Source organism: Macrotis lagotis, chromosome 4 (genome assembly GCF_037893015.1).
Source record: "Macrotis lagotis isolate mMagLag1 chromosome 4, bilby.v1.9.chrom.fasta, whole genome shotgun sequence".
NCBI classification, from domain to species: Eukaryota; Metazoa; Chordata; class Mammalia; order Peramelemorphia; family Peramelidae; genus Macrotis; species Macrotis lagotis.
In genome coordinates, this window is record NC_133661.1 from 254,328,878 (window position 1) to 254,345,742 (window position 16,865).

General features: G+C 33.8%; 1 protein-coding gene across 14 annotated transcripts in view; it reads right to left on the bottom strand.

The window, feature by feature from the left end:
* SIPA1L1 (signal induced proliferation associated 1 like 1) overlaps positions 1 to 16,865 on the bottom strand; it is a 395,826-nt gene that overhangs the window by 167,713 nt on the left and 211,248 nt on the right. For all 14 annotated transcript variants that reach the window (XM_074235822.1, XM_074235817.1, XM_074235823.1 and 11 more), the window contains 2 exons: positions 3,700 to 5,501; positions 185 to 315 (listed from right to left, as the gene is read on the bottom strand). In XM_074235822.1, coding sequence (XP_074091923.1) covers positions 185 to 315; positions 3,700 to 5,200 — 1,632 coding nt within the window. In that variant the 5' untranslated portion in view covers positions 5,201 to 5,501. The remainder of the gene's footprint in view (positions 1 to 184; positions 316 to 3,699; positions 5,502 to 16,865) is intronic.

The following is a 16,865-nucleotide window of genomic DNA, read 5'->3' on the forward strand; positions in this document are numbered from 1 at the left end:
GAAATAGTTGCTATTTCTGTGTATCTCTCATTAAGTTAGGTGGATATGTTATCTACTATTTGTATGACATAAGGATTATGTCAACATGTTTTGCCTCCCATTTTCATGCACTGTTAGATAAAATTTCAAGTACAATGCAATAACATTTGTATCAGTTCCTATTAAGCCTTGACTCATGGCTTACCTCACTAGTTCTGAATATTATTCGATAATTGTATGGTGGTCCATTTTCTTTCAATTCTTCCGGCTTTTCTCTTCTAATGCTCACAGCCACTGGACCCAGGTTCTCATCAGCTCCAAAATAATTCCAGTGTTCTAAAGCAAAATGAAAATAGAGACATGTTTTAGAAATAGATTGTTTCACTCAAAAATCAACACTGAAAAAAAATTTCTATACCAAAAGGTAATATACATATTTAGCAAAATATAAAAATATGTAATGTAATTCCAGGAACATATAAGGTTTATTCAGTTACTCTGGCCCAACTGAGTTCAACAAACATCTATTTAAGAATAGTATCAAGACAAAGTGTGAGAGATTTTAGCTTGATTTCTCCTTTGCCTCACTTACCCGGAAAATAAAAACTTCTAACAGAAGGGTGATAATATGTATAGTCAAATTCTATACTTGCTACCTCATGTTTTCCTCACTCTAACAGATCTGAATCAAAAAGTCTGGATGGCAGTAGGACTGAGTTTGTAGCATGTGAGTCAAAAATTCAAAACCCTATATATAGATTATAGATATCGATATAGACATAGACATAGATTTAGATTTATACATAAACACAACCTCCGAGATTATCCACTATACAGAGAAAGGTAAAGAAACCGCTTGAGAGAGGTTTACTTATTTGGCCAAAGTCACAGAATAGAAAGTCAAACCCAAGTCTTTTGATACCTGATCTAGTAATACTGCCACCATGTAAGCAATATTTCCCTTTAGTTTCCAAAGGAGAAACAAAAAACAAAGCAGGCAGAGTCATTTACAAGGTTCCGTTACAGAATCAGAGAGTAAAGTAAAAAGGAAAATAACACAAAAAAGAAGGAACAGAATAATGAAATCTGGGTGACAGCTAATTGATGATTCTCATCAGCCATGGGTTAAGATTGGGGCTAACTTGAAAGTCTTTGTCTTTACTTCAAAGTTCTCATCAGTTTCTAGGCCTGTCTTGATATGTGAAAAGCAGATAAATAAATACAAGAAAAATATGAGTGAAGCAAAGGAGAGATCAAAATAAAATTTTAGAAAAAATAAGAAGTCAATTTCATTAGGGTGTTAGAATTAGAATTAGGAAGGAAGGAATCTTGAGGAGATGATACCTACTCTGTGCTTTTAAGAAATAAAAGTATAACAACAGGTAGAAATAGATAAAGTATTCTACATAGACAAAATTAACACAACTAAGATGAGCAGGTCCCTCCAATAATTGTCATTTCTTTCTTCATTATAACTGTCAAGGAATATTTGTGAGTTGTGACTTTTGTTTTTGGACTATTAAATCCTTACTATTTGGGAACATTTTTACCTAACAGCCTTTACCTTAGTACAGTCCTATTCATTTCAGAATAAAAATAACCTTGGATGTTTGAAGACTTTGGTAGGCAAGCACAATCTCAGAAGTTCTTACCAATTAAGAAAGATTTCAACCATGGTTAGGGAAAAGACTGTATCCTTGCTAAAAACCAGGATGGCTAAGTTCAAAGAAGTGATACTGAATTACTGAAGATTTGCCATCATATGATTTAATTACTTAAATATTCTTAAATTCTAAAATTCTAAAATTTCTTAAAATTATCAAATGGTGAGGGGTTATAATTTGTATACTTCTCTACCAGAATAGAGACTATTCATTGTTGACAAGTAATTGAACTTTTGTCCATTAAATTTGGAAATATTTGTTTGAGTATTATGTTTTAGCAAGTAGACAAAATTGTAAAAAAGATCTGGTTAGGACAAACATTAATGAAATTAAAAATATGGGATTGTGATACATACAAGAACATAAATGAACAATGATTAAATATAAAAAATAAAACATAACAGAAAGAACAGCAATGTAGTAGAGGACCAACACATGGAAATTACATTTTTTTTAATCCACATTTGGAAGGCAGTAGCATGGAGATCAGTTAATTACAAAGTAAGTTAATTTTAGAAAATGAGCTATAAACTTCTAAGATGAGGTCTTTCATGTTTAAATATCAAATTAGGAAATATGAAGTTAAAATGTATTCACATAAAATCATATCTGAGTTAGACTCTTGTTGCAAAATAACTTACCCAGAAAAACAACATAATATTTAAACAGGTATGAGCATCCTAGACATTGCAAATAATAACTACAGCTAATCAAAGTACAATGTTTATATGACTGCAGTAAAGATTTCTGGCCAACACATAAAATAAAAAAGAAAAGTAGCCCCTTATAATTCCACAATATTGATCAAATTGAACTTTTTTGTTATTTAATCCTAATCAAAATTATCATTACAGAGCATTTAAAATGTTTTGCTTTTTAGGAAAGTAAGGAAAAGAAAGCTTTTCCTTTAACAAAACAGTGGTGCAGTGGATAGAGCACTGGCCTTGGGAGTGAAGAAGATGGGAGTTCAAATCTGACCCCAGACAGTTAACTCTTTTTTTTTTGCAAGGCAATGGGGTTAAGTGGCTTGCCCAAGGCCACTCAGCTAGATAATTATTAAGTGTCTGAGGTCAGATTTGAACTCAGGTACTGATTCCAGGGTCGGTGCTCTATCCACTGCTCTACCTAGCTGCCCCTAGACAGTTAACTCTTATTTAACAGCTGTGTGACCTTGGGCAAGTCTCTTTACCCTGACTACCTTATATCTAGGATCATCTCCAGTTGTCCTGATTCATAGTTAGTTCCTGGACCCAGACGGCTCTGGAGGATAAAGTGAGGCTGGTGACTTAGCCCCAGCAACCCCTCATTTATATCCAATTTATGTAAAAGACATGACATCACCTTCTTGATGTCACAGTCTTCTTCAAGAATGAAGAACATAGACAAAGCTCCAAGATTATGTGACTAAACTTTCTTGCAATTACAGATATATTTACAAGGAAGAGATCTATTTTGTTCTTCAAGTTCATCAATATTATTTCATTTCACTTAGCACAGAGAATGAGAGGATAATGGGTCTAAAATCCTAACAATTCAAAAATTCATTTTAGAACAAAAAAATCAAACATAATCTCACTAATTTTCAGACTATCTTTGTCCAGTGGAAAACTTAATCTTGTTCCTAAGCAGTTGAAAGCCAAGAAAGTTAAAGTGGGTGTTTCAAATGTTTTCACCAACTTTTTTAATGCTTGGAAACAACCCCACACATCCTTTAGAGTGGCATGGCAGGCACCATTTTTCCATTCAACAGATGCTTAAGAGCAAGAAAAATTCCATCTATTTAATTGTCATTTGGAAAATTTGCATTAAAAAAATCAATCCATGAATTTTTCCACATGAAAAGTAAAAGGCCCTAAATGTATTCTTTAATATGAAAGAATTAAAAAAAAATTCCCCACATCTGCTTTTATAGGAAATGATTGCTTCGCTATTTTGCTTGAGAAGAATAAAAAATTCATCAGTTCCATCACTACATATTGCCTAAAGCTCTCCAATGGCATAAAAAAATTAATATTTTGGAATAAGTATAATAAAATAAATTTAAAACATCACTTACCCTTCTGATAAAAAAATTTTCTATAATAGTATGCACCAAGATCCACATGTTCCACAATGTATCTCTTTACTCTATCTAAATGCAATACCAAATTTTCCTTGGGCACTTCAAGTACAGCTACTCCTGCATTTGTGCAATGAGAGCTAAGAGTAGATTCAAATGAGGCACTTTCACTACTGAAGGAACCAGAATTAGATTTGGATAAACTGATCTTCCTCTCTCCTTCTCCACCAATCTCATTTCGAAAGTATGGACAGCTCATTACAAGGTCATTACTCTTATCATCTCCCTGGTCCATACCGAGGCTTCCTTTAGAATTCAAGTCCTCAGTACTTCCCATGGGGGAACTGAAACTTGCAGAGTGAGATAAAGGTCCAGAAACTAAAGATGCAACAGCAGCTGCAGATGCTCCTGTGGTGGTATTTCTTCTTTTTATAACATTGTGCCTATTTATAATTGCCTCATTCAAGTCAAACAAAATGCTCTGGACATCATAGTGACCAAAACACTTTGGACAAGTCCAGGGTCTGACAGAGTCCTCTGATCGATTGTCTTCGAGGTCTGATGATTTTCCAAGTTCCCCTTCACATTTGGCATTACGCAACTTACGAAAAATAGACGAGTCCCCAGTTTCTGACTTAGAGCGTCTCTTGAGTGGCTTCTCCCTTTCCTTAAAAAGTCTGAGGTTCTCCCTCTGTGTGATTGGTCCATCTATCACATCGAGAGAAAAGCCAGAGCCCTTGCTTCCACCAGCTATTAAAAATTCACTCAGTTTTGTTGGAGTTGGGCCTCTCTGATCAGATTTGTCATCTTTATACCCCTTCAACAAATCAAAAAAACTTTCTCCTGAAGTTCCCTGCTTATCTATTGATGATGTGCTACCATATTCCCTGTGCAGTGATGGACCAGTTTTGTATGTTGGTGAAATACATTCATCAAAGCTATCCACATCAAGTTCACTTATAGTAATATCACTGTTACTACGTTGTCTTATTCTGCGAAGAGCTTTCCTAGGAGAGCTAGGGTAAGCTTCAGGCATGAGGAATCTGGAATCCATGTTCTCCGATTGTCTTGTTTTGGTTTTTAGAGTGCTCTGTATGCTTTTTAACATGGCAGAGTCACTGGAGTTGAGGTTAACTGAACTACCTTGACTTCCAGGACTGCCTTTGGAGGACATACTGTCAAGGCAACTTGATGTCTCCATTTCTTGACTGGATCGGCTAGATTCTTTAACATTGTCCTTCCTTGGTGGCCAATCTGCAATCCTTGCCCTAACCCCCATCTTTGGAACTCCAGGAGTGGAGGTAATATGATGGGAACCTTCACTTCGAGGGGGGCCCACGGGAGCCATGACAGAAGAACCCAAACTGCCATTCTGTGACCTGAAGCGCCGCATATAGAAGTCATCAGTGTGAACTTTGGAAATTCCATCTGTTCCTACCATTGATGCTCTTTCAGTGGCAACAGGTCTTTCAGTCTGGGACCGCTTCAAGCTGGTCATGATTTAAAATAATTTAATCTTAAATTCCTACAGGAAGCATGATCATTTCTTCTATTTACATATATACTTCCCTTCTGAAGAAGAGTTTCCAGATAAGATAACGGTTGCATGAGACCTTGATCATTGTCTTTGAAGAGTCTAAATTATGCCTTGCTACCAGCAAACTGAAGATTCAGGTTTCAAATATATTAAAGTCCATAAAAGTTACTGTACTAAATTTAAAAGGTGGCCATTCTCCAGAAAACTTGAATGGAATTTACATCAGGGAATTCAGCAGCTTCCACAATCCAATGATTTTTCTCTAGAAAAGAAGGACAACATCAATAAGTAATTTCAGATAACTATTTTAAAAACCAATAATTACTCAAACTATACATAAGAACAAATTAAAATAAAAGTACAAATGCTATATTGAGTTCCACATTTCTCTGCAGATCATGGTAAGAGAGATATATACAAGATTTTATAAAAATCCATTATTTAAAATTAATAAAGAATCTTGTATTTGTGAATATTTATCACACTATCCTACAAATGTGGGCCTCCAATGACTGATATTGTAAGACAACATAACTCAGTTAAGTAAAAATAAGGCACAATCAATATAAAATAATTCAAATGATTAGATAACTGATTGCATAATCAATAGCTTGAATAAACTAAAAATATTTATGCAAATGAATGTAATAATCAACATTAACAGGTACTATGTAACAGAAGGCAAACTTTGGAGAAAAGAAGACCTGATTCAGGTCCTCCCTAACACTGAAACTGTGAATATGAGTAAATTACTTAAAACTTCTGTGACACAAGAAATTCCATTTGATTTTAAGTTACAATATGCAGTAGACTACAATGAAGGAACTTTCTACACTTGGAATACCCTATGCAAAGAAAATCTCTATCTCAAAAATAATCATCTTTAATATGAGAGTTTCTTTATTTTAAATTCAAGTTTTTACTGATTTCTATTTTGTTCTTTATATACATAGAATAAGAACACTGAAAAAAATTCAGCAATTATCTTCTTATGCCTACTTCAGCTTACTGAAATATTTTACTAATTAACTAAGCATTTTATTCATTTACAAAATAAAAGCATTTCCTACCAATAACCACTTCCTTCATTCCCCTACCAGTTCATAATTTTTAAATCACATATATACTCAGATTTAATGATTATGATTATAAAACATCATAAAAGAGTACAGGTAAAGGAGTACTAGAAGGAAGTCACAAGATTGGGAAAAATTCTGAAAAAGCAATATAGTCAGGTTACATTCATATACACTCAGACCACCCCCCCAAACACACACACACACACACACACACAGAGACACAGACAGAATTATCAGCTATGGGATTTTCTAGTTCTGTTGTTTACAAGCCTTTACTAGTTATCCATTAGTAGTGTGTGAGTGGGTAGGTGTAAATTCACACCCACATCAGACTAAAATTTTATACAGCTGTGTCCACACTAAAACCAAAGTAGAAGACTGTTTTCCAAGCCTTCACAAACTATACAAGATTTAATCATTATATTCTTGCCAAATCCACATTTGGAAAGACTGCTGAAACAGCACTTCTCTGATCACAGCCTCTGAAATCTTAGGTAAAAAAAAACAGCACTGAGCCCTCTTCCCCAAGAACAGGTACTCCACTTCAACAGTGATTAAACATCCAGCTAGTTAGCCTTTTTGAAAATGCAGCACAATTTAATTTCACTTGAAGTACACAGCCAGGGTTTAAACAACCAGCTGCTATTTATAAGCAGGAACATTCAGGGGGTGTTTTAAAAATGTAAGGAGACTAGTATGCAAGGCTACAGAAAGCATAATACAGGGTTTGTGGCAACACTGGATTTGCTCATTCTGATAAATGTCAATTGTTTTTACCTAACCTTCCTGTTGCCATCCTCTGTTGCAAAAGATATACTTTTGCATAGCTATGTAATTAAATTTAATTCATTGCTTTATGGCTATTTCTTTTGCTAAATGAGTATGATTTCCCTTATATTTCATATTGCAAACTTCCCCCAATCAGATCCTACCAAACAGTTTCTAAACAGAACAGTGAATTCTCAGTGTAGTAGTGGAACCTAACCTAGTTAGTATGCATGCCACTATTACATACCTGAGATGTGGGAAACCATATAAAATGAATTGCAGGTCAGCAAAGTAGCCATGGAATACACAAAATGATTGCAGGGCATCACAAAATAAAATATCTTCTGAGCATGTTCTTCATGATGTATGTGTTCCTGGAACCTACATTAACTATCATATCTTAGGTTTGTTTTCAAGGGCTAAAAATTCAATCTAATACTAGAATTTGATTAACTTCATTATGGTATTAGATAAAGATTAATAAGATGGAAAAATACACTGGACTTAAGAGATAATAGCTTTGGATTTGACTTTTAGCTTTGGTACTTTCTAACTATATGTTAATGGACAAAGTAATTCAATCTTTGATGCAATTTCCTCATCATAAGAAGGGCATAATAATATTTGTATTAACTATATGCTTCTCAGATCTGTTGTGATAATAAAGATAACATGTAAACTACTTTGTAAATGTTAGCATTTTACTACAGATCATAGACATATTTACATATTTCACATTTATGGCCAAATTTGAGAATATATCCATTTGCAAGGCTGTTCCTAAGAAGAAATATTACAAATTATGAACAAATGATTTTAAAATTAACATTTGAAATATAATCCATTTCTAATAGGCTATGTCATGTATCTATTTTTAAATGTCAAATTATATTTAAATGTGGTATAAAATCGTTTATTTTAAAAGAGATACTAAGAATCTTTTGTAGAATATGTTGCTACATAAGCTGTGACTTTGTAACTCAGACTTTCATAAGTAAAAGGAATCTTGAAAATTATGTGGAACAATCTTCATTTTAGAAATTGAAGAGCCTAAATTTCAAAATCACTGGATCTCAAGAGGTGAAAAGAACATATATATTCCATAGTTTTCCCTATTTATAGACACCTAAGTATGCAAAAATTTGTCTAATTTTCTTCTACAAAAATGTTGACTTTATATCTGAATAAATATGACAACATTCTTAAACTATATTAATAGTAATAGAAATGAGAGGAATGGTTACCATTAAACTTATCTTTACTCATTTATTAAATCATTTAAAAAGAATTTCCAGAGTGTCTCTGGCATTCTCAGTCCTTTATTGAATATTTCTAATAGGAGAGGACTAATTTATAAATTAATTGAGAATTTGGGCAAAGGTGTAGCTTTATTTAACTTTTTAAAAAATGTCACCATTTATAACATCTTTTTAGTAAAATTCAATAGATTAAAAAAAGTAAATTCCTAAATTCCCAAAAAAGAAATGTGCTGCTTCCTCTTCTTTCTAATCATATTAGTGACATATCAGCAGCATTAGTCAATTTTGAATGTTTAAAGTAAGAGGAAGAAATATTTGAGACATTCAAATTCACATGCTATTAAAACAAAGAATATTAAAATTTCAGCTTAAGTCAGGAAGTAAGAAAAACACAGAACTTGATCTAATATCACTAATCTCCTTTATCCCAAACTCTTCTCAGTTACTCTTCTCAAGGAAACTATCTATATTCAAATCCTCCAATTTTCGCACTATTTGTTTCTAACATCTCTTAACTTTTCTAACTTCTAGTCTTATCATTCCACTGAATCTTTCTCTTCAAATTTATGGTTTTGATGGTTTAATAGTGTAACTGACAAATCTAATGGGCTTTTTCTCAATCTTTGTCTTATCTTCTTGCTAGTATTCTACAAAGGCCTTCTCTCTTGTCTACCCTTTTTACCCTCTCCACTAGTTTTTCAATCTGCTTGGTTGAATGTTAAATCCATGTTTCACCTGATTAATTTGAGAATGCTCCAAGACTTTGTCTTGAGCACCCTCTACAATCTCACTTATTGATCTCATCAGTTCCCATTAGAAACCAGATGGATCTCAAATCTGCACATCCATTTGTACAACCATTTGCACTTCTCAAAATTTTCAGAGAAATATCCAACGTATCATATGTGAAACTGAACTCATTATCCTTCCTCCCTTTTTCATAAAGTCTCAGTTATTATGAAGAGGATCATCTTCAGCTTCCAAAGCTCTTTTCCAGAAGCTCATACTTAACACCATTTCCCCTTCCCCATTCTCCACCTAGAGATAATAAATTCTAATGATTTCCTATTATCTCCAGAATAAAACTAAAGTATTATTTTTGGTTCTTAAAACTCTACACAACTTGGTTCCTTTCTTATTTTTTAGTCTTCAAGTACTTAATTCCTGATTATGTAATATGATGATGATGATGATGATGATGATATTTGTCCTTCATTCTCAAAAAAGACCATGACATCAGGGAGGTGATGTCATGACATGTTCATGAATTGGATTTGAGTGAGAATGTGCTGGACTAAGTCACCAGCCTCACTTTCTCCTCCAGAGATATTTGAGTCCAGTGGGCAGATGTGAATCAGGATGACTGGAGATGGCCTTGGATGGGAGGCAGTCAGAGCTAAGTGATTTGCCCTAGGTCACACAGCTCGTAACTGTCAAGTGACTGAAGCTGACTGCAGGGCCCAGAGCATTGGATCTGCAGTGGACAGAACACCAGTCCTGGAGGCATGAGGACCTGAGTTCAAATTCAGCTTCATTTTCTTACAAGTTGTGTGACCCTAGGCAAGTCATTTGCTATATAATCTACATTCCAGCACTATCAACCAACTTGCTATCTGTTGCTTGCAGACAAAATTCCAGCTCCCACCTCTGTACCTTTGCACTGTTTTTCCCTTTCTATCTGGAATGTTCTCTAGTCTCACCTCTGATTTAGTTTCCTTGACTGCTTTCAAGATGCAAATGAAAATCCATGTTGTATAGAAGCCCATTCCCAAATTCATTAAATACTAGTACTTTCTCCTTTGAGATGAACTACCATCTACTCCCTATATTTTGCATGTATATATTATTTTCATGCTGTCTCTACCACTGGAATAGGACCAACTCCATTCCTTCATTTGTATCCTTAGTACAAATTTATTCATATCCCTAGTTCCTAGGCACACAATATGTCTGATTACTTTCCATACATAAACTTCTAATTATGAAGTTCTATAGAATATTGCCAATCATTAAAAATACAAAACAAGCTAAAATATGTATTTTGGTCTTTCTGATAACATTTTCTTGCACCAAATTTTCTAATTAAAACAAGATCTGAAAGGGGCACAACAAAAGCATAAGTATTTATTGTAGTTATTCAAAATGGATTCTTGTAATTTCATTTAACCAGTGTGTTCCCTATTTCTTAAATTTCTCATTTTAACAATGAGAAAATGTATTAATGTTCCATTTTTATTCCCATTTTAGAAAAATTACTGTGTAGGATGTTCAAAATAGAGTTTAATTTGAATTTACAGTGGTAGGACTTAAATTCAAATTATGCTTCAATCTGCATAATCTTAGACAAAGTTACTTTGTCTCTGAGTCTCGGTTTTTTCAGTTGTAGGTTTGGATTAAATTAATTTCTCTTTTTTTCATTTTAAATATATTAATCCATATATTAAACTCATTTCTAAGGTGCTTTTAAACTATATTTATGATCCAATAACTTGTAAAAACTTGTAAAAAACAAAGGCTACACAAAAAGATATGAAGCTATCCTCATCGCTACAATTCACCTGCCACTACAAATCCAAGACTGATTTGGAAAGAATCAGATTTCAGGTCTTAATTTAACCTATAAATAATCAAGGATACACTAACTAAACTATAACATACTTGAAATCCTGAAGGAACTAGGAATATTTAACACAAACTGGGAAAGCTTGGGAATATCGTAAGTTTCTCAACATCTAAAGTGTTAACAAAAAGATGTTTCACTGTGGGGGAAAAAAACAACAGAAAATCGTCTAAAGAAAGGAAGATACTAAGTCATATGTACAGTCCTATTTCACAAGTGATTCTAGTTAATGCCCCTTCTACCTTATCCACAATTGGTTATAGCAACTAAATGGTAATGAAATTCCAAAGGGAAAAAAAAACTATCTTAAGTAATCAATTTTGCTATTGAATAATCACAAGCTAATTGTACTTAAAGGTCCTTCATGATTTATTCATTAAGTTTAAGTTCTATTTCCTTGCTTGGAGGCAACTGGGAAACAGAAGTTATAACTACTAGATTTTCTAATGTAAGTTCTTTTTAAAAAATTTTATTTATTTAAGGCAATGGGGTTAAGAGTGATTTGCCCAAGATCACACAGCTAGGCAATGATTAAGTGTCTGAGGCAAAATTTGAACTCAGATCCTCCTGACTCCAGGGCTGGTGCTCTATCCACTGTGTCACCCAGCTGCCCCCTCTAATATGAGCTTTTAACATGAAAGTAAAGAGATTTGAGTTCTAGTCACAGCTCTGCTACTGACCTTGAACAAGCAAGTCATTTCCAGAGTTTCTCTATAATTTTAAAATATTTAAAATATTAGACTGGATGAACTCAAGAAGCCCCTTCTAGTTCTGAAATCACCTGATTCCTATACATAGAGGAGAAATTATGCTTTGAAATCTATAACTTCATAAGCAAGTAAATAAGCAATCAAAAAATATTTATTATGTACTCACTGTGTGAACAAGGTAGTCAGAGGAAGTGGAAAACCTGGTGCGTGAATTCCAAAAACTATTAAATTAGTTTAAGTAACTAGGCAAACAATAAAATGTTTAAGGGTTAAAATATGACATAAAGTCTATGTCCTACAAAGATTTGATATCACAAAATTTTATAGAGCTTATTTATTGCAAGGAGCAGATGGCTACAAATGAAGGCTGAAATAGTCAGAAATGGACTTCAGATGAAACCCATTAGTTTACAGACTGATCAATCATCACATAGCCTACCAAATTTAAATGACTTTAACTACTTGAACAAATGGCTATAAAAACCATTTGCCTGAGAGAAAAGAGTTGGCTTTTTAGAGGTATGTATTCTTTCAAAACTATCCTTATTGATAATTGTTAAATGCTCATTATACCTAAAATTATATTAGTCCATGTTCAAAATAAGGCATAGTAGTGACTAGCTTCAAGAATAAAGATCATGAAACCTGCTAATAAAGGTGTATAAAGTAGTAATTCTTTCCTTTTGATGAAAAAGATAAAAAAGAAGGGGTGGATGACTCAGAAATATTATTATTTAGTATTAATTAAACTATATGCAGGGAAGATGAAGGAAAGGAGAAAAAATGTCAAGAGGATGGGCAGCTAAGTTCAGCAGTAGCTTTAGAAGGAAAAAAAGAGGAGACTGAGCATTCATTCACTGGCTGTTACATAGAAGAAGGAAAGAGAAGAATTTCTCCACTGATCCCCTCAAAAAAATCTCAAGACACCATAACTGAAGAATTCATAAATGCAAGTATTGCAGAAAGTTGTAAGAACCAGATGACAAGGGGGAGTTAAAAAGAATCTACAAATCAATTCCTGAAAGGAAACCCCAAATGAAAATACCATTTCTAAAATCAAGAGCTCTGGTATCAAAGAAAACATATTGAAAGCATCCAGAAAGATGCAGTTTGTCAATACTCTTACTATGTTCTTGTGGTACTAAGAACTGACTACAATACTCTAGATCTAATTAGATGTAGAATGTAATAGGATCATTACTTCCTTCATAATTTTTCTTAATGTTATAATAAAAAGAATTTCACATTTAAATAATGCTCTCCACAATCCTGTGAAGAAAATAGTCCAAGTATCAATAAACCCATTTTATAGAATGACAAGACAAAACCAAGCTTACAAAGAGAAAGGAGTTCAGTGACTTTCTTCAAGACAGCCCCCCACATACACACACACAAAAATCTATTTCAAACATATCTATAAAATGCTAGAATACCTAGAATCATGATGGGAAAATCAAAGAGCAAGTCCTGTTGAATCATTTCTCTAGCCTATTGGGCACAGGGAGACAGAAGATGTGGTCTGAAGATGTTGAGGAGCTGCTAAGCGCTGCTCTGAAGACAACTCCGATGCAAAGAGAAAGAGATGGCAAGAGAAACAATAGCAAAGGTAGTGTTTCAGTATAAAGAGCAGTTGCAAATCCTAACTAAGTGGTATACTAAGAAAAGAGCTAGTTCACAAAACACTAACAACTTTGTATCTCAGACCCCAGGAGCAAAGCAAGATCTCAGTTCAAATTTTTGGCCCAACATGAAACTTGCAGAGGAATATAGTCAGATGAGGAATTCCAGATCAAAGGTAAGATAAAAATTCTGTCCCTCTGAAATTATAAAGCTTTCCAGGTGGCTGATAGTAGCTGAATACACTGGCATTTTGCTGTCATTTAGACCTAAAGTCAGATCAGGAACTTAAAGAACTCAGGACAGGGGAACCAGATTATGTTCCTCTGGAAGAGATCAATCCTAAAAACTGAAAGTCTGCAAGTCTCCAGAATAAACTATAACAATCAATACCACTAAGAAAATAGTAATAGGACAAGTGAAGACCTTCCCTTCAAAAGTGCAAGTTTGGCATTAACATAAAAGACCAAGACCAAGACCTTGTCTAGGAGAATGAGCAAGCAAACAAAAAATGAATACCATCATAAAAAGCAATTATAGTGACAGGGACCCTAAAGATATAAATCCAGAAGAAGACAATTAACATCTAAAAAATCTAAAGCAAAGTCTCAAAGAAATATACAGTTTGGGCATAGAATCAACTAGAATTCCTGGAATAAATGAAGCAAGAGTTAAAGAGTTTTAAGATATTGTTATAGATAAAATGACAGTACTAGAGGGAAAAAAAAACCTAGAAAAGAAATGAGAGTTTCAGAACAAAGAACTGGAAAAAATTAACAGTATAGAACAAGAGGTTCTAAACCTTGTTCAAACAACAAACTCATGAAAAACAAAAGGAACTCCCCTCAAAAGAGAATAAAAAGTTAATGATTCCATGAAAGAAGAAATACTGAAAAAAGTGAAAACAAAAACAAGAACAAAAACTACAAGGTAACTCAACCGCATAAATTTTAAATAACTATACTATATGAAATTCATAACCAAAACATGAGACTAAACATTTTCAAGAAAATTGATTCAAGAAAAAAAGATTCCATTGGTCACCTTCTGAAAGAAATCTCAAGATGAAAATTCTCAGAAACATTACAGACAAAATTGAGATTCTAGTACTAAGAACAAAATACTCAAAGCAGCCAGAAGGAAAAAAAAAAAGAATTATGACTACACAAGAGAAAACTACACAGTTTTAGCAGCCACCAACTATAAAGGAATGAAGAAACTGGAACTTGATATTTCTAAGGAAGTAAGAAGAGTCTTACAGTCAAAAATAACTTACCTGGCAAAATTAAATATAATTCCACTGGGGGGGGGGGGGTCCTTTAATGAAGCAGAAAACTTTCAAGCACTCTTAATGAATAGATCATACATTTTAACATAGGAGTTAAGAGAAACATAAAAATGAATAAATTATAAGAGATGAAACTGTTAATGTTCAACTATGGCAGAGATGATGATATATACTTGTCTCTTCCAAACCCTATCATCAGGGGGCATAGGAGTCTAATAAACAAGCCTTGAGAGTGGTGTTGCTACACCTGGATGATCATAACAGACAAATGGAAATGGAATAAAGAAGAATATGCCCAGGGGAAAAGAGGTAAAGAAGGAAAATTAAATTAACTACATAATCATGGTGTTTGTATATACATCTATACAAATAAGGAGAAGGGAATAGGAGAAGTAGCCAACACTTGGCCCTCATTCTCATCTGAACTGGTCAAAAGAAGATAGAAACACACACACACACACACACACACACACACACACACACACACACACCTAGGTAAAAATATAATTTTAGAATGAAAGGAGAGAAAATGGAATTGGAGGAAGGATAAATTAAGAGAAAAACTAGTCCCTAGCAAAACAAAGGATCCGCAAAAATCATTACTGATTATAAAAATGCAAATTAAAACAATTCTGAGGTATCACTTCATACCTATCAGATTGGCTAAGATGACAAATGGGGAAAATGATCAAAGTTGGAGAGGCTGTGGGAGGATTGAGGCATTAATGCCCTATTGTTGAAAATGTGTACTAATATTATTCTGAAGAGCAATTATGGAACTATGCCTAAAAGAGCAATAAAACAGATCAGGGAGTGGCTAGGTGGCACAGTGGACAGAGCACCAGCCCTGGAGTCAGGAGTACTTGAGTTCAAATTGGGTCTCAGACACTTAATAATTACCTAGCTGTGTGGCCTTGGGCAAGTCACTTAATCCCATTGCCTAGCAAAAACCTTTAAAAAAAAAACTGATCAGAACTTAGACCCAGCAATACCAATAACAGGTTTAAATCCAGAAGAAATCATAAAATATGGGAAAGGTCACATATGTTCCAAAATATCCATAGCAGCTCTTTTTGAAGTGACAAAGAAAAGAAAATTGAAGGGATGCCCATCAATTGAGGAATGGTTGAACAAGTGATGTATGGTGCAAGAATATATTGGAGAACTATTGTTCTATAAGAAACCATAAGTGTATGGGACTCTAGCAAAGCATGGAAACAATTACATGCTGAAAGAAGGAAGCAGTACCAAGAGAACATTGTACAAATTAACAATAACATTGTGAGTTGATCAGCCATGATGCATGCAGCTCCTCTCAGCAGTTCACAAATCTGGACAATGTGATGGACAATGCCATCCACATCCAGAAGAAAAAATAAATAAACACACAGAAAAGTGAATAAACACTCTGTTAACTTTTGAAAAGTTTCTCTTATGTTTTTCCTTCCTATCCCATGGTTTTCTTTCTTTTCCCCCTAGTCCTAAGTCCCTATACACAAAACGACTTATATGTAAACACATTAAAAAATGTACATGTATAATGTTTACTAGACTGTTTTCCACTGTGGGAAGGGGATGAGGAGAGAGAGGAAGAAAACTGTGTAATGTAAATATTCGAGCAGATGAATGTTGAAAAACATTCATAACATGTAATTGGAAAAATAAAATAGCAACCATTAAAAATAGGCAAAAAATATTTATAGCTTTTTTTTGTGATGGCAAAAAATGATAAGCTGAGATCCCTAACATTTGGGGAATAGATGAACAAGGTACAGTATTTAAATATGATAGAAAAAAGGGAATGGTTTCAGAGAAACCTGGGATGACTTGAAGTGAAGTGAAAAGCGATACAGAACAGTTTGTGCAATGACAACAATATGGTAAAGACAAAACACCTTTGAAAGAATCAGGAACATAATAACCATAGTACTAATGATAAAACCTGCCACCCAACTAAGAATGCAGACATGGCCAATGGATAACTTTCTTTCACTTGATCGTACATATTTGTTGTTGTTTTACGGGAAAGAAGAGGCAAGTTTTTGAAGACCCCACCCCCCAAAAAGATAAGATTTAAAATAAAATTTTAAAAATAAGGAAAAGAAAAAGGAAAACTGGTTTCCCGTATCCATTATGTTAAGTTCCTTTCCAGTCTTACCAACCTAAATTATATTGTTACATATAGCATTGCTTAAAACTTTGCTTAAAATTTTTTTGAAATTTCCAAGTGTAAAATAACACAATTTCCAAAATTATTAGTCTAGTAATCAATAGTCAGTGTCACC